General features: G+C 36.6%; 1 protein-coding gene across 1 annotated transcript in view; it reads right to left on the bottom strand.

The window, feature by feature from the left end:
• Positions 1–23,339, bottom strand: part of LOC131874856 (probable glutathione S-transferase) — a 39,058-nt gene extending 15,719 nt beyond the window's left edge. Inside the window, exons 1-2 of the mRNA XM_059218782.1 lie at positions 23,016–23,339; positions 22,120–22,437 (exon numbers count right to left, since the gene is read on the bottom strand). Coding sequence (XP_059074765.1) covers positions 22,120–22,437; positions 23,016–23,339 — 642 coding nt within the window. The remainder of the gene's footprint in view (positions 1–22,119; positions 22,438–23,015) is intronic.
• Positions 23,340–23,805: the final 466 nt, after the last annotated feature.

Raw genomic sequence — 23,805 nt, 5'->3', positions numbered from 1 at the left:
CAAGAATTGTTGAATTTCATCTTTTACGTTATTGGTTAGCTTCTTATGAACACATGGAAGCCTCCCACTAAAAAACCATGTATCATTTTGAAGAGGATTATCAAGTCTTGCTCTTGTTGCAAGTACTCTATACAATGTTTTATTATAATTTAGGTTCAAATCAACACAAGCTTATCTCAAAAAACAAGTCTTTCTTAAATGATGGCTTACTAATGAGTTTGTGATTACTCTACGAGAAGCTCTATCTCTTTTCTTTCTAGTATTTCCAATAGAATAAAGAGAATTGAGAATATTTTTGACAAACATTACGTTTACATGTATCCTCAATTTGGCTAGCAAAGGTCTCATTTTATGTATCTTTAACAATTGTAGAAAAAGTTGATATTGTTCGGTCAATGTCTTATTGCTAAAGTATTCACTAAAAAGTTGTGTAGAGCACAACCAAATGGTTCATTTTGACCTCTTTCCTTCAAAATTCTCAATTATGTTCCCATCAATTTCAAGTAACCATTTTGGGGCTCTTGAAGGTCTTGGATTTGGAATTTCTCTTTCTTCCTCACAAAGGTCTTCATTTCTCATGTAATTTGGTAATTGTAATAGGTTAAATATAGGTATTCACTAGTTTAGTGATGTAAACAAGGAATAATCCCACTTCTCACTCTCATTAAATTAAAGAGGGATGAAGCCAATATATTCAATCCCAAGTGTTTGAAAAGGGGTTGAATGTTGATTGGCTTCTATATTTGGCTCTTTGTTTGAGTTGAAAATTACCTATGGAAGTATGTAAATTGAATGTGATATCTATAGCTAAAGATGCGAAATTGATAGAAATTAACATGTGCAAATAGTCTCAAATCGTATTTGTAGACATAAGTACAAATCTATAATGAGGAATTAGAGAGGAAATTATGTCTGAAATATGGGCTCAAAAGTGCAGGACAAGAACAGGACACCATTGTCCTCAAAGTGTCACATGTGAGCAACGATGTCAACATTCCAGACCCTAGGTCCCTATTCGGGGCTACATTTGAGGGAGCAAGGCGCCTTGGGCACCCCACTCTTGGGAGCATGTCACCTTGGGCACCCCAATCCCACTAATTCAGCCCCAAATTTAAACCACTCAATGCTTAGCTTGGTTAAGCAAGAATTCTCTTCCTGTGTTGGTCTGCTCTGCATTTTACACCCCGAAATGCTACCTAGAGAGAGGTACATAAGAAATTTATCCTCCCTCATTCTGAGATCTATTTAATCTATCGAATTTGAGAGAGATTCTACATCAAGAGTTCAATAAATAAAGTATCCAAGGTCTTCTTCTAGCATTGTGGAAAGATTCAACAACCTTCATGCAAGCATGTGTTCATGATTTTCCTTTTAAGTCTCGTCAAGTCATGTTATTGCATCAACTTTTCTGATCATATTCAAATTGCATAACATCAACAAGGTATAAGACATCTCAATTCTCATATCTAGCCTCTCCTACATATCAACATGCTTTCCTTTTCAATTCAATTTCACAGTTAATTCCAAAACTAGGGTTTGACTTAAGCAAACCCCTTTCTACCCAACATTTTTCTCTTTTCTATTGTGGATGAATCGAATACAGAAATGCTCAAAAGATCAACAAAAAGAAGAAATAATTGGAATTGAGGGGGCCCGAAAGGGGGGATTTGATAGAGAAAGACATAAGGACTTTTTTTTGGGAACCAGAACCAGGGGGATGAGAAGTAGTTGATCCCTCCCTTCTATCCATTTCTGGAGCTAATACAAGCCCACTAGAAATGTGTCTAGAGATGTAAGTGTTTGGGCCTCATTCTTGTTATAATTTTTTCTTTCGAGCAATAAATGAAAATTCCTCATTCTTTGTTATGTTTTAGAATCATTCTTTTTCCAACATTGAATTGTAGTGAAGATAGATAGATCACTTGAATGCTCTATTGAGATTCTAGTGACTTGTAAATTTTAGTCTTTTTAATTTTCCTAAATGATTGAATTAAAAGTTAAATGGAGTGACCAAGTTATATTTGCTGCAAATTTACACAAAGCCTTTAGACATGATGCATGGCTCTAGAACATAGATCCAGGTCTCCCTGCCCTTGATATACGTTGTACTTGTCATCTTGCCAGTGTAGTTTCTTATGGGAGTATGCTTGCTCAAAGAGAGGTGAATTACTTGACCATCTTTGAAAACATAATAGTTGTTTCCGACCCTTTGTCTTACACATCTTTTGTCTAGTCTGTAGGCTATGATTTGTGATAACCTATTAAATGAAAATGGTAAAGACAATATTAGGTATATAAAATTGAGCATTGAATAGTACGACTGTTACAACTATGATATATTGTTTATTGATGTTTCACAACCATTCAAATACCAATTTTTTTTTTTTATTGATTTAGAATCATAAGTTGCATAATTTTTATGGTTCAGGTATGTGTCGAATTGCTTGACAATTTTGGGGGCTCTAGGAGTCAGTCAGTTTACCAAGAGTCTTTTTTGTATTTGTGGACTTACTAATGTCAAAAGGCTTGAAAATATTGGGTCTAGTAGACTTCCCCTTCAGTTCCATGCTACATAGTCATCCTATCATTGAAGATGCATTGTGCATCGACTATTAACGTCTTTCCTTTTCAAGCTCCTGTCACCATTTTAGGCAGGGATCATTTGCATTTATGATTGTTTGGTGTTGATTCTCATTACCTCAATCCATTCACAACATAGTTTCACTCCCCCATCCTCTGTATAGCGGTAGTCATAGTGGTAGTCATGCTTTTTGTGTTGCACTAGAAATTTATTGATACATATAATACAGTATTCACCCCTATGAGCAATGGGCGACCCCAAAAATAGTAATAATTGGGGGTGCACTCTCCACAAAAAGGCATCCGATGCTCGCATTGGTACCTTCGAGGCCCTAGACCCGCCTTCTAATGGTGAGTAACACACCCAACCCACCAAACCCTCATTGTAGATACCTTGGCAACCCAAATCTCATGAAGACCTTACTATTACCTAAGGAGATGAGAAAGTTGGTGTGGTTAATCTACTTGGCTCAACAACATCAATTCATGTTGAAAACCAATTTTATTTAATGGCTTATGTTCCTGTTGTGATGTATTCACACATCCCCCCATTGCAAATGGGTGCCCTTGCTTTTTGCCTTTTGGGGTGTGTTTTCTAGGGTTTTCAGAGGTTTGTCTGTTAGCCTTTGCTTTTTGAGTGTCACCGGGAGGATCACTGGATAGCAGGCTTTGCTTGAGCCAGGGTTAGTCCACGGGGCCCTAGAATTAGGGTTTTCTTTGAGAGTCTTCCTTAGGGTCTGGTTTTGCTCTTGTTGCTAATTGTGTCTTGCTTGGTGAGTGAGTATCATTCTTCAAGGTCCAAGACTAGGTCAAGTTGATGAGTGATCAAGTCTGGAATGTCCTGATCCTAAAATTTGGCTAAGTCTAGAATGTCCTGATCCTGAAATTTGGCTAAGTCTGGAATGTCCTGATCCTGAAATTTGACTAAGTCTGGAAAACTGAAGAATCCTTCAAAAACTAGATTTTGCAATATAACTCCTAGAGGTTCGAAACCACTCTCAAACATCCTCATAGTATATATGGAATATAACTTAAAGTATAAGAAAGAAGAAAGATATAAGGAAATGTCACTTATACTTAAATGTTATATTCCATAAAATGATCCTGACGGAGAGACCAAAATGTCAAATTTCGCTCCTGGCCCTTCCAAAGGGTCCAAAGCAAATTTCGCTCCTGACCCTCCCAAAGGGTCCAGAGCGAAATTCTTGAAAACCTCATTTTCTCCCTTGTTTAGACCAACGTTCTAGTTTTGAGGTGATGGGATGTGAAAATGTGAAGGATTTTGGCCAAGATTAGGAATTTCGCTCCTGACCCTTCCAAAGGGTCCAGAGCGAAATTCTTGAAAACACTCATTTTTCCTTTAGCAAGAGTCAAGACCAAGGTGGAGATGCATGAGGAAGGATCTATGTTTGCCTCCCAAAGAGGATGAGAATAGGAAAAGTCAAGGATCCAACCCAAAACATGATTTTCGCTCCTAACCCTTCCAAAGGGTCCAGAGCAAAAATCTTTGTAGCTCTCATTTCCTTTCAAATTTTGACTAAGTATTGGTTTCTAGGGGATGCTAGGGAATGAATTGGTATGTTCTTGCCTTGAGATGGAGTTGGATGATTTTAAAGAGCAAGATTTTAGCCTAAAAGAGAATTTCGCTCCTGACCCTTCCAAAGGGTCCAGAGCGAAATTCATCATAAACTTCATTTGCTACCTTGTTTGAGATTGAAACCTTGTCCCTTAGGTGGAAAATGATCTAAGTTTGCTTCTTGAGATGGTTTGAAGTTGGAAAAGTGAGTGATCAAGCCTAGAATGAGATTTTGGCTACTGACCCTTCCAAAGGCTGCGAAAATCTTCCTAAAGCTCATTTCTTCCCTAGTTTGACCAAATTTTGATTTGCAGAGCATCTTGAAAGGAGGGATGCACGTGTTTGGACTTTGGAAATGTTTGAAAGCCTTGAAAAAATGAAGGATTCTAGCCAAGAAGGTGAATTTCGCTCCTGACCCTTCCAAAGGGTCCAGAGCGAAATTCCTTGCAAGCCTATTCTTTTGACCTTGTTTTGGCTTAAGACCTTATCCCTTGGGTGAAGAATGATCTTTAGTTACCTCTTGAGGTGATTTTGAGTTGGAGAAATGAAGAATCAAGCCCAAATCATGATTTTTACTCCTAACCCTTCCAAAGGGTCCAGAGCGAAAATCCTCTTAGACCTCATTTCCTTCCCTATTTGACCAAATTATGATGTCCAAAGCATGTTGAAAGGGGAAATGGACATGATATTGCCTTTGAGAGTGTTTAATAGCATTGAGGAATGAGGGTTTTAGCCAAGAAAGGAAATTTTGCTCCTAACCCTTCCAAAGGGTCCAGGGCGAAATTCCTTACAAGCCTAACTTTTTGACCATTCTTAGGCTTCAAACCTTGTTCCTAGGGTGAAGAGAGATGAGATTTTACCTTGCAATGAAGTTTCAAGTTGAAAGAATGATTATTTTTAGCCTAAATTAAGAAATTCGCTCCTAACCCTTCCAAAGGGTCCAGAACGAATTTTCTCTAAACGACTTTTTTTCCCTATTTTGTGCCTAGCCTAGTGCTGACTAAGGCGAGTTTTGATGGGAGAGGTCCTTAGGAATGACTTTGACTTATCAATGATTATCAAATTTGAAGGAATTGAGCCAAAAAGTGAATTTCTCTCTTGACCCTTCCACAGGGTCTAGAGCGAAATTCCTAAAATCACCTTTTTTCCCTTGCGAAATCAAGTCAAACTTGGGTTGGATGAGAGGGGAGAAGTGTTTTCTTGCCTTGTGAGGGGGATTCAAGTTGAAATAATGAAGGAATAAGCTCAAAACAATATTTTCGCTCCTGACCCTTCCAAAGGGTCCAGAACGAAATTCTTGGAAACTCATATTTTCTTCTTGGAGATGGTCAAATTCTTGAGTTTTATGGCATGTTTAGATGGACTTTGATGTGTTCTTGCCTTTGAATATTGGATTGAGGTAATGGAGTAGCCAAATAAGCTCAAAATAGGATATTCGCTCCTGACCCTTCCAAAGGATCCAAGGTGAAATTCATTATAGGTCCTGTCCCTGACCATGATTCCTATTGAAATGCTTTTTTCTAGTCATTTTGAGGTCAAACAAAATGTTGCAAGCTTGGGAGAGGGATCCAAGGATGAGATTCCGAGTATAGAAAGTGAGAGAAATGGAGTTGAGTGAGGGAAGGCAAGTATAGAGAGAAATTCGCTCCTGACCCTTCCAAAGGGTCCAGAGCGAAATTCCCAAAATCACCTAGTTTGCCCATGAGGAAGGTCAAGTTCTGGATTCCTAGCCTTTGGTGAGGAGAAGGATAGCATATTCTTTCCTTGGAAGGCATTTTGGAGTAGAGAAATGGTGGAATTTGTCCAAAAATACAAAATTCGCTCTTGACCTTGCCAGAGGGTCTGGGGCAAAATCCTTTGAAACTGCTATTTTTCACCTTGTTGGGGCCAAGCGAGGAGCTAATTGTGAGGTAATGTTGAAAGGAGGTCTAAATGAGCCAGGAATGCAAAATTTGCTCCTAACACTTCAAGAGGGTCCAAAGCAAAATTCTGGATAGGGCCTGTCCCTGGAAAGAGTCTTGAACTAACTTCATTTTAATATCTGTTGTTGATGATTTAAGGTGTGAAATACAATGTTGAAATGAATTTATTATGTGTCCTTAATCATCTTTTGATTTGTTTTTGCAGATGAAAGAAGATCAAGCCAGGACAGGGACGACCTCTTCCAGTCCAACATCATCAGGGACGACCTTCTCCAAGCCAACATCATCAAGGATGACCTCTTCCACACCAGCATTTCAAGGAAAGGTACACCATCCATCCTGCACATCAAAGACAAAGGAGGTTAAAGCAAGGGTTCGTTGGAGAAGCAGACAGTTTCAGAAGAGTTAACTAAAGTTAGCTTCTCAGCATCATCAAATTGAATATCTACCAAGTTGCAAGTGTCAGACAAGGTGGCATCTCAGTCATCACTCCTTCAGTCGAATTGGTCCACCTTAGCATGTCCAGATTCAATGTACCTGGCTCACCAAAATGGCACAAACTTCGATGTACCTACCCCGATTCTCCATTGGTCAAATATTCCAGAGAAGACATGTGTCCAAATAATGCAATTATTTCATTGGCCAGAATTGAGTTTGTTGTAACAAACCCTAATTAGGGTTTTCATTGTAAAATCTTGGCCATTGATTTCAAGTTGATCTGAGCCATCGATTTGTATGGAGGATGCTATATAAGCCCTGGCTCCTCATTTGTAAAGGCTAATAGTTAGCTAATAGTTAGTCAGGAGTTAGAAGGTGAATAGTTAGAAATAGTGAATAAGTCAGTTAATAGTATAGAAATTAGAGTAGAATAGAAAGAGAAGGCAAAGCTTGTTGCTAGGATGATGTTGTAAAAGGCTTGTAAAACTTCATTGAAGAAATGGTGAAATCTATGGGTCGATTCAATAATTCGCATGGTCTCTATACTTCTCAGATTTGATTTCATGTTATTAGATGAGTGGAAGAAATGTGTTTGAATGATGGTGAAATTTGTATATCCATACTACTAGCAGTTTGTTGATTGCAGACTTGCCTTGTGTGGTCAATCGGAATCATTCAACTTAAGCTTAACTTCAATTGTCGCTTCTTCACTGATATGCATCAGCCTAATGGTGTCTATGCCTGTAGCGATGATCTAAACATCATAAAGCTTTCCTCCAAAGATCGCACTAATCTTGTGGAGATGGTCCTGGGATGTCAAAACAAGACTTAGTTATAATTTCATCAAAGATCATTCATTGCTCCTACATTCTTAGTGTCAGAATTAGATCCTTCCCTCACCCTCATCCTTTTTTCCTTTTTTTCAAAAAATCTTGGCTAGTCAAATCCTATGTTCCAGCAATATTTACAGCAAATAAGACATTTAGTCATCAAGTGTAAGTCCCCTTGTGATTCCAGCAAAATCACATCATACCACAAAGAGATTATCCACAAGTAGAGAACCTACATACAAGAACCTTGGAGTTGCCTCGATTGATCCTTCGGCGAGATCTTCAGCAGTCGGGAAACTTTGCTCAAGAGAGGCTAAGGTACCTTTAGGTATTTTATTCTGTGTTCGCATGTGCATGAAAAACACATCAACAAAATTGGTGCTAGAAGGAGGGCTGAGCATTATCATGCCGTGAGTAGATGAAATCGAGATCCTAACTCGCAAGGAGTTATCCAGGACTTTGGTCCCTCCTCCCACACTCAACAGAATTGGCGCTAGAAGGAGGGCTTGATCATGATGAATGCCTAAATAGCTAGATTTCAGATTCTATCAATTCATATTTACAGGAGTAATCTTAAGGACTTTTTTTACCCTCCTCCACACTCAATAGAATTGAAACAGAAGAAAGGTGAGCGAATACGAACTCTTGAATCCAAGGAAGATTAGTGGAAAGCCTTTTCTCAAACACTCGACGAAAGTGATACAAAGAAGAAAGGTGATCGTTGGGTCGTCAATTGGACTTGTGAGAACAAGGAAGCAAGCTGGAACCAGTTGAACGTTCAAGTTGAATCTGAGATATTCGAGATCTCTCTTATTCCTGAAAATCCAAAAAAATATATATATCAAAAATCAAAAAGAAAAGATTTCTCAATGGAGCGACAACAGTTTCATAATGAGCAACAATTTGATTCTTCTCAACTTTGGTGGAGATTAGATACACAACTTTATCCATGCAGATTTTTTGAGTTTGCAAGACCAGGGCAGTGTTGAGTCCATGAGACATAGGAACATGATGAAATGCATTGCTTGAAGTACTTATCAAGGATGGAATAGGCCACGCAGGGAAAAATCTTCTTTTGGGATGTCCCCAGGCCAGAAATAGAAGAAAACAATTTCAGTGTCCCAGAGAGCAAGGATCCTCTTCTAAGCTTCTTGTGGATGATCGAGAGTCAGCTTATTTTGAATGGTGAAATGTGTTTAGAAAACATATTACTGCCATTGTGGTGTAGAATTCACAACTCACCTCACTTTGAATTTACTTGCTCGGTATGTGAAATGGCCATCAATCAAGTCAGAAACTAGTTTGGAATGCTAACTTTGTCCGAGGAAGAATGTATTATTAACAGATCTTGGGGTGCACATCTTGCAGTTGAATTCAGAAGAACCTATGAAAAGGACATTGCTCCAACATCTGATTGTGAGAAGGACCAGTTGCAGGTTGACGATACAAATACACCTGATGATCAATGTATAGATAGCTCACCATGCCTTGCACCTGAAAAGGAATACCATGAAACTAAAGTTGAAGAATCAGTTGCAAATACTCAAGCAATGATAAAGGAAGATCCAAGAGTTGAACAAGCAATTAAAGGAGAAGATGACTCATTCCTTGAAGAATTCTTGTTTATGCTACAAAAGGGGATCCTTGAGATTGAATTGTAGGAGGTTTCAAATAGCATCATTGAAGAAGACAATCAAGTTGAGATTTTGAACAAAGAAATACAAATCATCATAAGTGAGCCTAGGTATGAAGAACAATTCAAAGGGGTGCTTAAAGATTTCATAACCATCATACTATTTGAGGAAGCACTGAAGGACCATATAGAGGAAGCACAAGTGGAATCACTGCCCAAATTTTTTCAAGATAAGCAAGTTACTGTGAGTGATATGATCCATCATCAACTCCAACCTCCTGAGACTATGCTTGAAGAAGAAAGGCCACCTGAGATTATCTTTGATCAACTAGAGGAAACGTTTGAGGCTCAATCCATTAGGGAGTGCTTCAATTTTGAGGATATGCTAACAAAATTTCATGAACATGCCTGGCTTATGCAAGATATTTCAATGAAAACAAAGAATGTTGAGATATTCAAAGGGGCGCTAAGGTTGTTTCAAGAAGAACTTCCTAATCAAGATCAACATGTTATGGATGCTCGTGGAATAGTTTATCATCAATGGCAACCTCCTGAAGCAGCTGGTGACCTCGCTTCCAACAATATAGTTCCGTCTGAGCTAGAAATATGCCAGGTTGTCTCTTTCCTTAATCCTAGCCTTGAAAGTTATTATGATTTTGATTATAGGGATTTTGGGAAAACAACTAGCATCTGGATTGATCATTGTCCTAATGAATTACCTCAGTTGATCATTTTGAGTGAAAACTTGCTTGAGTATGAGAAATGCATGGTGAAAGCTTGCTTTTCTGTGTTTAAGGATGAATTTGCTCAGTTGAGAACCATCACATTTGCCATGCTTCTGTTGCACAACTTGAGAAATCATGTAAAATCATGTACATATGTTGCTTCTTTGAGTCGTGTTGAGTCTAGGAGTCTTGTATATAGTTTTTGGAGTAGGTTTTCTTTTCGTGTCTTTAGTTAGAGGTCTTTTGAGCCTTGTTCTTAATTTGCCTTGAGTCATTTGACTCATGATCTAGTGTGGCTCAAGTAGTTTAGTTGTTTGCTTTCTTTAGTTTTCTTTTGGTGTGTGCTTTAGCTTAGTTTGCCTTGGGTCAGTCCGTCGGTCGTTTGCTTTAGTTTAGGTGTCTTGAGTGGGAGCCTCCATCTTGTGAGAAAGGCGTCTATGTTGTTGCTCACACACTGGCAATATCCTAGATCTTATGTTAGACTCATTTCTTAGATATCTATTCATGAAGTGCTTGGAATCTGAGGTTGTTCCTCTCCAGCTTTATCATCTGATCAGGACCTGTATTTGACTTGGAAGGGAATAATTTTTTGTATCTTGATGCTGACATTTGTTGATTACTATATCTTCACACATTAATATACTCTGAGTCATTATGGTTTTCAGGCAAAGCTGTGATTGGTGAAAAATCTAAAATCTGGCTTCAGTGCCATCGCAATCCTCAAACCCTAGTAAGCTTCACCGCTTACGAGCCAAAGGAATTGATGGAATGAAAAAGCAATATCAAAAGGAAAGAATGAGAAAGTAAAAGAGAAAAATCAAGAAAAAAGAAAAAGAAATATCAAAATTGGCTAATGGGAATATGCGAGTAACTCCATCGGGGCTATGGACGCCCGACTGGCAATGGAGCAATGTTCGTGAGCTTGTGGCGATAACCTCATCGGGACTATGGACGTCTGACTACTAGCGAGGCTCTATCCAGGATGCTTTTGAGGTTCAAATAAACTATGTAGCTAATCACAAGGGAACCCAGAGATTATAATTGTCTTGTCGAGAGGAATGAATAAACTTGCACACACCTGGGTAATCAAAGACTAAGTGTCTAGATCTGGTTAAGGGTTTTCCTTCAACTTTGAGTGCATTTTCCAATCTCTTGATAAGCTAGGTTGAATTTTCTGGAGCTTCTAAGTGTCAATTGAGTCTTTATCTTTGAAATGTTCTGGAACATTTATTCAAGGTGGTGCTAGATGTTGTGACATATTCACACATCGCCCCATTGAAAATGGGGACCCCTGCTTTTTGCCTTCTGGGGTGTTTTTTCTAGGGTTTTTAGAGGTTTGTCTGTTAGCCTTTTCTTTTTGAGTGTCACCAGGGGGATCACTGGATAGCAGGCTTTGCTTGAGCCAGGGTTAGTCCACGGGCCCCCAGAATTAGGGTTTTCTTTGAGAGTCTTCCTTAGGGCCTGGTTTTGCTCTTGTTGCTAATTGTGTCTTGCTTGGTGAGTGAGTATCATTCTTCAAGGTCCAAGACTAGGTCAAGTTGATGAGTGATGAAGTCTGGAATGTCCTGTTCCTAAACTTTGGCTAAGTCTAGAATGTCTTGATCCTGAAATTTGGCTAAGTCTGGAATGTCCTAATCCTGAAATTTGACTAAGTCTGGAAAATTGAAGAATCCTCCAAAAACAAGATTTTGCAATATAACTCCTAGAGGTTAGAAACCACTCTCAAACATCCTGACAGTAAATATGGAATATAACTTAAAGTATAAGAAAGAAGAAAGATATAAGGAAATGTCACTTATACTTAAATGTTATATTCCATAAAATGATCCTGACGGAGAGACCAAAATGTCAAATTTCGCTCCTGGCCCTTCCAAAGGGTCCAAAGCAAATTTCGCTCCTGACCCTCCCAAAGGGTCCAGAGCGAAATTCTTGAAAACCTCATTTTCTCCCTTGTTTAGACCAACGTTCTAGTTTTGAGGTGATGGGATGTGAAAATGTGAAGGATTTTGGCCAAGATTAGGAATTTCACTCCTGACCCTTCCAAAGGGTCCAGAGCGAAATTCTTGAAAACACTCATTTTTCCTTTAGTAAGAGTCAAGACCAAGGTGGAGATGCATGAGAAAGGATCTATGTTTGCCTCCCAAAGAGGATGAGAGTAGGAAAAGTCAAGGATCCAACCCAAAACATGATATTCGCTCTTGACCCTTCCAAAGGGTCCAGAGCGAAAATCTTTGTAGCTCTCATTTCCTTTCAAATTTTGACTAAGTGTTGGTTTCTAAGGCATGCTGGGGAATGAATTGGTATGTTCTTGCCTTGAGATGGAGTTGGATGATTTTGAAGAGCAAGATTTTAGCCTAAAAGAGAATTTCGCTCCTGACCCTTCCAAAGGGTCTAGAGCGAAATTCATCATAAACTTCATTTGCTACCTTGTTTGAGCTTGAAACCTTGTCCCTTAGGTGGAAAATGATCTAGGTTTTCTTCTTGAGATGGTTTGAAGTTGGAAAAGTGAGTGATCAAGCCTAGAATGAGATTTTCGCTCCTGACCCTTCCAAAGGGTCCAAAGCGAAAATCTTCCTAAAGCTCATTTCTTCCCTAGTTTGACCAAATTTTGACTTGCAGAGCATCTTGAAAGGAAGGATGGATGTGTTTGGACTTTGGAAATACTTGAAAGCCTTGAAAAAATGAAGGATTCTAGCCAAGAAGGTGAATTTCGCTCCTGACCCTTCCAAAGGGTCCAGAGCGAAATTCCTTGCAAGCCTATTCTTTTGACCTTGTTTTGGCTTAAGACCTTATCCCTTGGGTGAAGAATGATCTTTAGTTACCTCTTGAGGTGATTTTGAGTTGGAGAAATGAAGAATCAAGCCCAAATCATGATTTTCACTCCTGACCCTTCCAAAGGGTCCAAAGTGAAAATCCTCCTAGACCTCATTTCCTTCCCTATTTGACCAAATTGTGATGTCCAAAGTATGTTGAAAGGAGAAATGGACATGATCTTGCCTTTGAGAGTGTTTGATAGCATTGAGGAATGAGGGTTTTAGCCAAGAAAGGAAATTTCGCTCCTAAACCTTCCAAAGGGTCCAGGGCGAAATTCCTTACAAGCCTACTTTTTTGACCTTTCTTAGGCTTCAAACCTTGTTCCTAGGGCGAAGAGAGATGAGATTTTACCTTGCAATGAAGTTTCAAGTTGAAAGAATGATTATTTTTAGCCTAAATTAAGAAATTTGCTCCTAACCCTTCCAAAGGGTCCAGAGCGAATTTTCTCTAAACCACTTTTTTTCCCTATTTTGTGCCTAGCCTAGTGTTGACTAAGGCGAGTTTTGATGGGAGAGGTCCTTAGGAATGACTTTTACTTATCAATGATTATCAAATTTGAAGGAATTGAGCCAAAAAGTGAATTTCGCTCTTGACCCTTCCAAAGGGTCCAGAGCGAAATTCCTAAAATCACCTTTTTTCCCTTGCGAAATCAAGTCAAACTTGGGTTGGATGAGAGGAGAGAAGTGTTTTCTTGCCTTGTGAGGTGGATTCAAGTTGAAATAATGGAGGAATAAGCTCAAAACAATATTTTCGCTCCTGACCCTTCCAAAGGGTCCAAAGCGAAATTCTTGGAAACTCATATTTTCTTCTTGGAGATGGTCAAATTCTTGAGTTTTATGGCATGGTTAGATGGACTTTGATGTGTTCTTGCCTTTGAATATTGGATTGAGGTAATGGAGTAGCCAAAACAAGCTCAAAATAGGAAATTTGCTCCTGGCCCTTCCAAAGGGTCCAGTGCGAAATTCATTATAAGTCCTGTCCCTAGCCATGATTCCTATCGAAATGCTTTTTTCTAGTCATTTTGAGGTCAAACAAAATGTTGCAAGCTTGGGAGAGGGATCCAAGGATGATATTCTGAGTATAGAAAGTGAGAGAAATGGAGTTGAGTGAGGGAAGGCAAGTATAGAGAGAAATTCACTCCTGACCCTTCCAAAGGGTCCAGAGCGAAATTCCCAAAATCACCTAGTTTGCCCATCAGGAAGGTCAAGTTGTGGATTCCTAGCCTTTGGTGAGGAGAAGGATCGTGTATGCTTGCCTTGGAAGGCATTTTGGAGTAGAGACATAGTGGGATTTGTCCAAAAAAGCAAAATTCGCTCCAGACCCTGCCAGAGGGTCCAGGGCGAAATCCTTTGAAACTGCTATTTTTCACCTTGTTGGGGCCAGGCGAGGAGCTAATTGTGAGGTAATGTTGAAAGGAGGTCTAGGAATGCAAAAATTCACTCCTGACCCTTCCAGAGGGTCCAAAGCAAAATTCTGGATAGGGCCTGTCCCTAGAAAGAGTCTTGAACTAACTTCATTTTAATATCTTTTGTTGATGATTTAAGGTGTGAAATACTATGTTGAAATGAATTTATTATGTGTCCTTAATCATCTTTTGATTTGTTTTTGCAGATGAAAGAAGATCAAGCCAGGACAGGGATGACCTCTTCCAGTCCAGCATCATCAGGGATGACCTTCTCCAGTCCAACATCATCAAAGACGACCTCTTCCAGACCAGCATTTCAAGGAAAGGTACACCTTCCATCCTGCACATCAAAGACAAAGGAGGTTAAAGAAAGGGTTCGTTGGAGAAGCAGACAGTTTCAGAAGAGTTAACTAAAGTTAGCTTCTCAGCATCATCAAATTGAATATCTACCAAGTTGCAAGTGTCAGACAAGGTGGCATCCCAGTCATCACTCCTCCAATCGGATTGGTCCACCTCAGCGTGTCCAGATTCAATGTACCTGGCTCATCAAAATAGCACAAACTTCGATGTACCTACCTCGGTTCTCCATTGGTCGAATATTCCAGAGAAGACACGTGTCCAAATAATGCAATTATTTCATTGGCTAGAATTGAGTTTGTTGTAACAAACCCTAATTAGGGTTTTCATTGTAAGATCTCGGCCATTGATTTCAAGTTGATCTGAGCCATCGATTTGTATGGAGGACGCTATATAAGCCCTGGCTCCTCATTTGTAAAGGCTAATAGTTAGCTAATAGATTAGTCAGGAGTTAGAAGGTGAATAGTTAGAAATAGTGAATAAGTCAATTAATAGTATAGCAATTAGAGTAGAATAGAAAGAGAAGGCAAAGATTGTTGCCAAGATGTTGTTGTAAAAGGCTTGTAAAGCTTCATTGAAGAAATGGTGAAATCTATGGGTCGATTCAACAATTTGCATGGTCTCTATACTTCTCATATTTGATTTCATGTTATTAGATGAGTGGAAGAAATGTGTTTGATTGATGGTGAAATTTGTATATCCATACTACTAGCAGTTTGTTGATTGCAGACTTGCCTTGTGTAGTCAACTGGAATCATTCAACTTAAGCTTAACTTCAATTGTCGCTTCTTCACTTATATGCATCAGTCTGATGGTGTCTATGCATGTAGCAATGATCTGAACATCATAAAGCTTTCCTCCGAAGATCGCACTAATCTTGTGGAGAGGGTCCTGGGGTGTCAAAACAAGACTTAGTTATAATTTCATAAAAGATCATTCATTGCTCCTATATTCTTAGAGTTAGAATTAGATCCTTCCCTCGCCCTCATCCTTTTTTCCTTTTTTTCAAAAAATCTAGGCTAGTGAAATCCTGTGTTTCAGCAATATTGAAAGCAAATCAGACGTTTAGTCATCAAGTGTAAGTCCCCTTGTGATTCCAGCAAAATCACATCATACCACAAAGAGCTTATCCACAAGTAGAGAACCTACATACAAGAACCTTGGAGTTGCCTCGACTGATCCTTCGGCGAGATCTTCAGCAGTCGGGAAACTTTGCTCAAGAGAGGATAAGGTACCTTTAGGTATTTTATTCTATGTTCGCATGTGCATGAAAAAAACATCAATAGTTCCATAGAAAAATATGCAACAATGTTTCAATGAGACTAGCAAGTTTTACTTAACTAAGCTTCTGCCCACCTTCAGCTTTTCTATATGTTCAGGCAATAAGAAAAGTTTAGAATGCTTCAGGATCATTTATAACCTTTCATAGAGAATTTGAACAAAGGAGCAATCATGAAAGAAAGATAAATTCAGGAAACAATCACCTAAATTTCTACATAGATGTACAACTACAAGGCTATACTCAAATTCTTGAGATTGAACATAACTTAAAAAGCCAAAACAAAAAAATTGTTCGAAATCTAAAAGGAGTTGATGTCTCCAATTTAAATGTGAATGATAATAGAATTCAATTGTTAAAAAAGGAAGACATGTTAGGCACTTGTCATATCGAGGGGATGAGTATACCTTTCTTAATTGAAAGGAAAATGGTGCTTCTAAACATAACCAACACTATCATTATAAAAATAAATATTACAATATACAAAATTGACTGAAAGTCTATTATCCCTGGTGAATTATGGGCTAATAGATAATTTCTTAATTCTTCCTACTTGTTAAACTTAAGATGTACTTGATATCACTTAGCAAGGGTTCCAAGAAGCTCAAAATCAACAATACTTGGAGTCCATTTGGCTCACCTCTTTTTGATAACATTGTATAGTCTACCAAAACTACGATTTTGTAGTCAACTTGCCGAGTCTCATTATGATTCTCAATACTTCAGCTAGTTTTACTAAACTCTCTTACTTTTAAAGTTTGTGATCATGAGTTCACCATGTGAATTGACCAAAACTAGGACACTGAAACAAAAGAACCTCATGCTCGTTCTTTGACAGTTTTATTTTCTTATGGCATCATTCCTGTTTGGACCTTGAGGACTTGAAAGTAGTCATAAACTAGGATGGCTTGAAACTATATTGAAGTATCTTAGTTAGCCAACACTAGCTGATAACAGATATGTTTTTCTATACAAAGTCAAATTGAACAAGGCTCATACATCTAAATTAGTACAAATCTCAAGCCCACCAACATCCTTATGGGGTTTGACATGGAACCATTCATTTCTGATTTGGGGTTGCATAGCGTATTAGACATGGCAAATGTCAAATATAGTAGTTCAGCCATTTATCTAAGAAACTTTGAAGCTCCACTTTCTAGAAGCAAGTGGTCAACAAGCTCAAGAGACCAGCAAGGAAGGAGGTATTGAATTTTCTAGAAAATACACCTTCATTATCTTCATCAACAATTTCGTCAGATTAACTACTTCTTTGTGACCTTGTATTAACATAAGCGATTTCAATTTTTTTTCTCTGGAGACAAGTTCTTAGTTTTCTGGGGAAAATAACAGATGATTGTCAATTGCTGTTGCAGGAAGTGGACTAATCACAGAGTGACTGAAGTTGAACCAACTTGATCTTTTCAGTACAACCAACAGACATTATTGCCAGTAATTACTTACTTGTCCAGCAGAATGTCTAATTGTTTGATTTGGAAGCATCTGAATGATGTTTTTATCTTGACATACAGAAAGTTATTTCATACTCCTTGGACATTAGAAGTTAGAACAAAGTGGACTGCATTATTATCATAAGTGTTTATCTTTTAATAAGACTTCTCTTAGGAAAGTTGTTACACTGCATTATGTCATGCTATATTACAACATCTGTTGCTATATGTTCACTGACTTTCTACATTTTTTATACACTTGATCCTACATTTTTATATATTTTTCTAAAGACAATTAGTGTAATACAACTAGTTTACTACCCAAGGAATAAGTTATAAATAGCTAGATTTAATGTTGCACTATTTCCAACTGCTGTTCTGCGTGAAACAGTAAGCTAAGTTGCAGAAAAATCTGCTCGCACATGCCTAAGATCCTTCTGGGTTTTGTTCTTCATCTTACCACCTTTCCATAACATATTGAAGTTTTGAATTTGGCTTAATAGTGTAAAAGTTATGGCCATTTAAAGCTGCCCCATTTCGCTGCAAAATACTATGTTTATGTCCTTTGAAGGATTATGTTGCTATCATTATCCTTGAAAGGTACGTTTGATCTTCATATTGTTATAGGGTTGTTTGGACTGCACGAATGCAAGGTTTACATGCTTTGAACATGATTGCCAATGTTGTTGATTCTCATACATTTGTGACTGTCAAGGAGTCAAAAGTCCTTAAAGCTCTATTTTCTTGACTTGACCTCACTATATTCTTTTACCTTTTATAACAAGTTTGTCCTTCATGACCAAAGAGTCTTGACTAGTGGGTGTTGAGTCCCATTGTAGCTTAAATTAAATTTTGTCATTTTTTTTGTTTCTATTTCATTTGGTAAATTGCCTTACCTTTTTTACGTGTGTAAAATTCGGCTTTGTTGCCATTACTAAGGGTTTATCTTCACCAAGGGCTTGGACTGGATCTTAGATATGCCATACCCAATAAGCGTTGCAGTATTTTACAAAAAAATGAACACTCATCATGTTTTATGAGATTTGAACCTACATCTTTCCTGTGAAATCCCCGATGCTTTTGTCACTTAAGTTCATCTCATCCACAAGACAAACTATTTCAGTATTTTTGTCAAATTTTCTGTATGGGTAAGCTAAACTGAAAGAGGATATTTGATTGTAGCTGAGGATGCTTGTGCTCCTATGTTTTATGTATGGCTTACTTCAGCTTGCTAATGGAATGTATTCAATTATTATTAATTTTGTGTGTTTCAAAGCTGCGATCTAGAAATACTTATAACATAGATGCAAGCGTGTTTATAACTTTAATATGAAATTCCTCCTCTGTAATATTGCAAGGACTTGCAAGTTTGGTTTCTTTGAAGAAGTTATTGTCTTTTGGAATTGTAGATTGTGATGGGTGAGCACAATGAGTAAGATTTATTGTATTCCTGCCATTTGCAATGGTTAGTTTTTGTATTCAGATTTTTTTTCATGGGGCCAAAGAATTAAGCCTTCATAGCTTGTGATGCAGAGTTTTGTGTCAAACATTATTTATGAGTGATGTTCTTTTTAAAGGTTTTAAATGGAGCATTTATAGTGGTCCTGCACATTTATCACAGCTAACTTCAATAGACTCTTCTTCCATCAACACAAACAAGACGAAAATTGGTGCTATGTATTAATTTTGCACCTTTAGTTTAGCACTGGACAAAATATATATTTTATAACAATCTAGTCTTGAGCTTCTTTCAAGCATAATTGTTCGGATAGTTAATGCTCCAAAAAAGTTTGGTAGTTAAGGCAATGCTTCAGATGGTGCAACAGATTCTCTAAGTAATTATTATGGTAGAAATGCCCTTCTTTTAAGGTCTTTTGTGCATTTTGTTACAAGTTGAGATTAGTTATTTATTGAATACCCATCTAAGCTGGTAAGGGCCTCTCCTCGAAGACACTAGATGATCAGGGAAAGTTGCAATTTTTCATGATACACAGCTCAGCTGAAAGCTACTGGAATCTCATTGAAGTCAAGGTGCAAACCATATTTCATGGGGACTTCTTTACTCTCATCTTAGAGGACTTGAGGCTTTTTAAACAAGAGTTAGCATTGCTTGTTAAAACTTAATGTTAAATTCCATTATTTTTTGAAAAGATATTGAATCATTGCATCTTGGAGGCTAGTCTCAGTTGTTACCTTTTATGGGTTTTAGGGAGTGAATATCCTTGTAAACTGGGTATTAGATTGATCTCTTTTTCTCCTATTCCCACATTGTGGATGAGAGTCACAAAGAGGGTATAACAACAGGAAGAGAATAAGCACCTAATTGCTGAAAATGAACCGGCATAGAATAAGAACAGGAATAGAATAGGAACCTGATTGATTGATTCGATATATCATTCTCATTTTTATCTAATGACATACTTGTTTTAGTCTTTTATAAGACTGTCCGTGATCTAGGTGAGCTTACTCTGTTCCTGTTGTGATCCCTAACCAGGGTAGTGTTGATTGTGCCTCTCTAGCAACATAATAAAATCAGTAGGAAGAATCGTCAAATTGTAGTTGCCATAGGATTAAGTGCAAATTACCATAATTTCTAGCCTGAGAAATATTTAATAGAAAAGAATGAAAACTAGTAAAGAAAACTATAAAACTACAAGTACACCTATTCATTCTAAATGAACATATCAATCACCTCTCAACAATTAGTTCTCAGATCTATTTTTTTTTATATTAATCATATCAACAATTAGTACTCAGATCTGTTTTTTCTATATTAATCATGTTTTTGCCATGTAAGAATCTTAAAGCTTATATCAACCCCATAAATAATGTTGATCAGCTATCATAATAATTTTTGCCATTTGAAGGTTCGTAAACTCTTATCAACATTGTTAATTGTGAAATCCACTGTTCATAATTGGATACTTCGATTGATACAATCTCCTAAATTTATTGCTACTATTTTTACTGCTGATCAACATCCATTCAATTTGGGTTTGGCATCTATATTTTGCATTCATCATTTTAGCTTGCAAGAAAATTGTATATTTCCTAAGGTTGTTCAGTTGGAAAAGTTACAGAGTTGACAACGTGTTGAAGAGATGGAACCAAATATTCGATATTATTTATAAAAAATGGGACAATCAAATATTTGTAGAAATGTATGTTTATAGGCTAACATAGGGTACATGATATAACTATACTTTAAAGGGTGCTAGCTCAAATGGAAGAGCACTTGCTTTACATGCAGGAGGATGGTGGAATATGACTAAATATATGACGAGTTGATGGTAAAATAATGATTAGAATGACTAAATATACTACCAATTGACAACAATTAATGACTAAATAAATGACCAATTAACAATAATCAATGACTAAATCAATGATTAAATATATGACTAAATATATGACTAAATTAGTGACTATCATGACTAAATAAATGACTAGATAACAACAATCAATGACTAAATCAATGATTAAATATATGACTAAATTAGTGACTATCACAACTAAATAAATGACCAGATAACAACAATCAATGACTAAGTTAGTGATTAAATATATGACTAAATTAGTGACTAAATATATGACTAAATCAATGACCAAATCGATGACCACATCGATGACCAAATTGATCAATCAAAACAACTAGTGGTCACGTAACCAAATTGATTTATGATTGACAATAAACTACTAGTAGTCACACGATCAAATTTAGTCATTTATCTACAAATTTGAGTAGTTTTTTTAGTCATATATTTTTGTTTTTGTACTAGTGATAGGTGGTGCACCTATAGAAACAAGAGCATATAAATCAACCATACAAACTACAACTCTAAGCACCAAATAAATATATAAAATACATACTAGAAATTATGAATTGTCTAGGAAAAACATATGTAAACCCATGAGATATATTAATTTTTCCTCATTCTAGCCTTAAAAGATGCTCCATGACAAGTACACCAACCTATCATAATGTTGGTCAAGATTCCAATGAAACCTTTCTCTTACATTCTCTTACATGTCATAGAACCTATCATATGTAACTCCCTTGATGATGATCTTAGAAACACCACAAGATGTTGAAACATGGCCAAACCATGCTACATCAAAGTGGGATGCCTAGATCTTCTCATGATAAAGATATATTTGAATAAAATAGAACATCTAGTAAGCTTCCAAGTGGGATTCCAACTCCCCAAAAGAAAACAAAAGCACTTGAATATTAAATAGCAAGAAAATACAAAAAGTATTAGAATGAACATTACAAATGTGAGGTTGAGACACCTTTTCCCAACATACCTCACTAAAACACATAGAAAACTTTTATTACATACAAAAAATAATTAATACTTTGATATCGTATTTTTAAACATGTGAAGAATAAAACCCTCAAATTAAATTATGATCATGGACACAATAAACAAAAGTGTTGTGATATTATTTTTGCAAGTAAATAATAATAATAATGCATAGATATATGTAAAAAATAAAAAATAAGACAATGATTATATATTAAATTTATGATGTCATTTCAAGGTGGAATCCTCAAAAAATGATATTTAAAATTCATCCCTTTTTATATCCAACTACTATCACATACATGTGAAGCTATTGCTTTATTCTAACTAATAACAAGGTCACTTACAAATCTTATGCACCAAAGTTCTTATGATAAAGGAGGTTCTTGACTCTTCACTTTGATACCAAATTACGTAAAATTCCATCTTTGTATCAAAATTCATTTTACTCAATATTGAAATGAAATACATATAGAATTACATAGTTGCTCGTAATTTTATAAAATTGGAAGAACACTTCACCTAATCCCACCTATTCCTTAACCAACAACCTAATAATAAAATATTCTTTTACTCAAAACATATTTTAATAATACTATTATTTAAACTCATTTGATTTTGAGCTCCTTATAGCAATTATTTAATTAAACTATTAAACACCACATTTATAAATATACAACACCTAAAATAATAACACCTATGACAAACTAAAGCGTAACACAACTCAATACATTACAAAACTAAATTTTTTTAAAACAAAGTTTAACTAAACCTCCCCAAAAAGAAACTTTCTATGTTGAGTTACCATTGCTAGCACTTTTTCTTGTTGTGGGAGTGCTTTCTTCATGCTCTCCCTCTCCATACATCTCTTCATCCATGCAAAAATGCTTGGAAACTTTTGTTTTGCCATAATCTTAAAATTTCCAATAATTTCGTATGCATGAAGCCAACATATTTGTGGGGCTAGTGCAATATCTACTATTCCAAAATTGTTTCCGCCAAAATAATCTTTTCCTTTGAGAGTTTCTTCTAGTATTGCTAAACCTTCTATAAATTCTCTCTTTCCTTGTTCTTGTTCTTCTCCTTTTTTCAATGCTATGCTCCTTCCTCCTGAATTAAAAATCTGAAAATAAATAAATATTATTATTAATACATATTAAAAATATACATAAATTTAAAAGAATGATATAAAAAGAAAAAATGCAATATTTTTTAATTGAAAAGCACTATAAATTGATTTATTTCTTGTTTTTGGATTAGATTGTGTATAAGTTTTTGAATCAACTTTTTGGATCACTCCATGATCCATCATCATGATCCTTGTCTCTTAGCTCTCTAGTATCCTAATGATCTGAAGCTTGGTGATCCATCATCGTGATCTGTTTCTCTTAGCCTTCTACTATCGTGATGATAGATCATGGAGTGTGATCCAAAATATTGATTCAAAAACTAATACGCAATCTAATCCAGAAAACAAGAAACAAATCTAATTATGGATTGTGGAAATCTGATATCATCTAGAATGCAATATTATAACACATCCAATTAGCAAAAGTCAAACATCACAGTAGTAAAATGAAAGATACAATATACTTTAAAGACAACTAATGAGCTACTAAAATTTATCATATTGTAATGTGAAACATAAAATGAAGCGAAGAATCACTTTCAATTTATTGGTGAAGTTGAATAGTCACATACCTTCTTTTCTATAAAATCTACCCAGAATCGAGCCATAACTCGATCATATGAATCAGATGGTACGAAAGTCGGGCCATTGCTCCATACCTCATCAATATATTGCAATATAATGGAAGAATCAATTACAGGCCTGCCATTGTGAATAAGAACAGGTACCTGCTTATGCACAGGATTCAATTCCAGCAACAGGGGGCTCTTTTTAGACAACAGATCTTCTTCTATAAACTCATATTTGATGCCCTTTTCTTCAAGCCCAATCATCACTCTCAGAGTATAGGGACTGGCCCAGAAGCCAAGAAGCTTAACCTCATCTTCATTGCCCATCTTCAGCTATTTCTTCTTCAATCTCACTCAAGTTTGTATGCAGGAGAAGAGCAATTATCTACTGTATTTATAGTAGTTTTGGACTCTCAGTTTGCTTCGTTGCTAAGCAAAAGTTGGTCAACGTGAAATTTAGTATTCTATGTAGTTGGTTGCCTAAACAGTGTGAAGAATTTAAAATTGATTTGATTCTTTCTTATGTAAAATGGAAATGGAAATGGAAATATAATGACTATTATATATCTTTGGGCAGGTATATGGTCTTAAATCATGAGTTTAAAAAGGAGATTTGTCAAGTAAATTGTTAAAAACTGGGAGTGATTTGAAATTTCTATGTAAGATTTTCAGTAGTGCTAGTTCCTCCCCTTAGATATAATCGTATGGATGGGTGAAAATAGCCACATCTCCAAAGTTTAAACGGGGTAGCAGTCTAACATAAAAGAACATAAAACAAAGTCGCTACATGATA

This window comes from Cryptomeria japonica, chromosome 4 (genome assembly GCF_030272615.1).
Source record: "Cryptomeria japonica chromosome 4, Sugi_1.0, whole genome shotgun sequence".
Taxonomy (NCBI): Eukaryota; Viridiplantae; Streptophyta; class Pinopsida; order Cupressales; family Cupressaceae; genus Cryptomeria; species Cryptomeria japonica.
The sequence above is the reverse complement of the archived record's forward strand: the minus strand, read 5'-3'. Positions and strand labels throughout refer to the sequence as shown.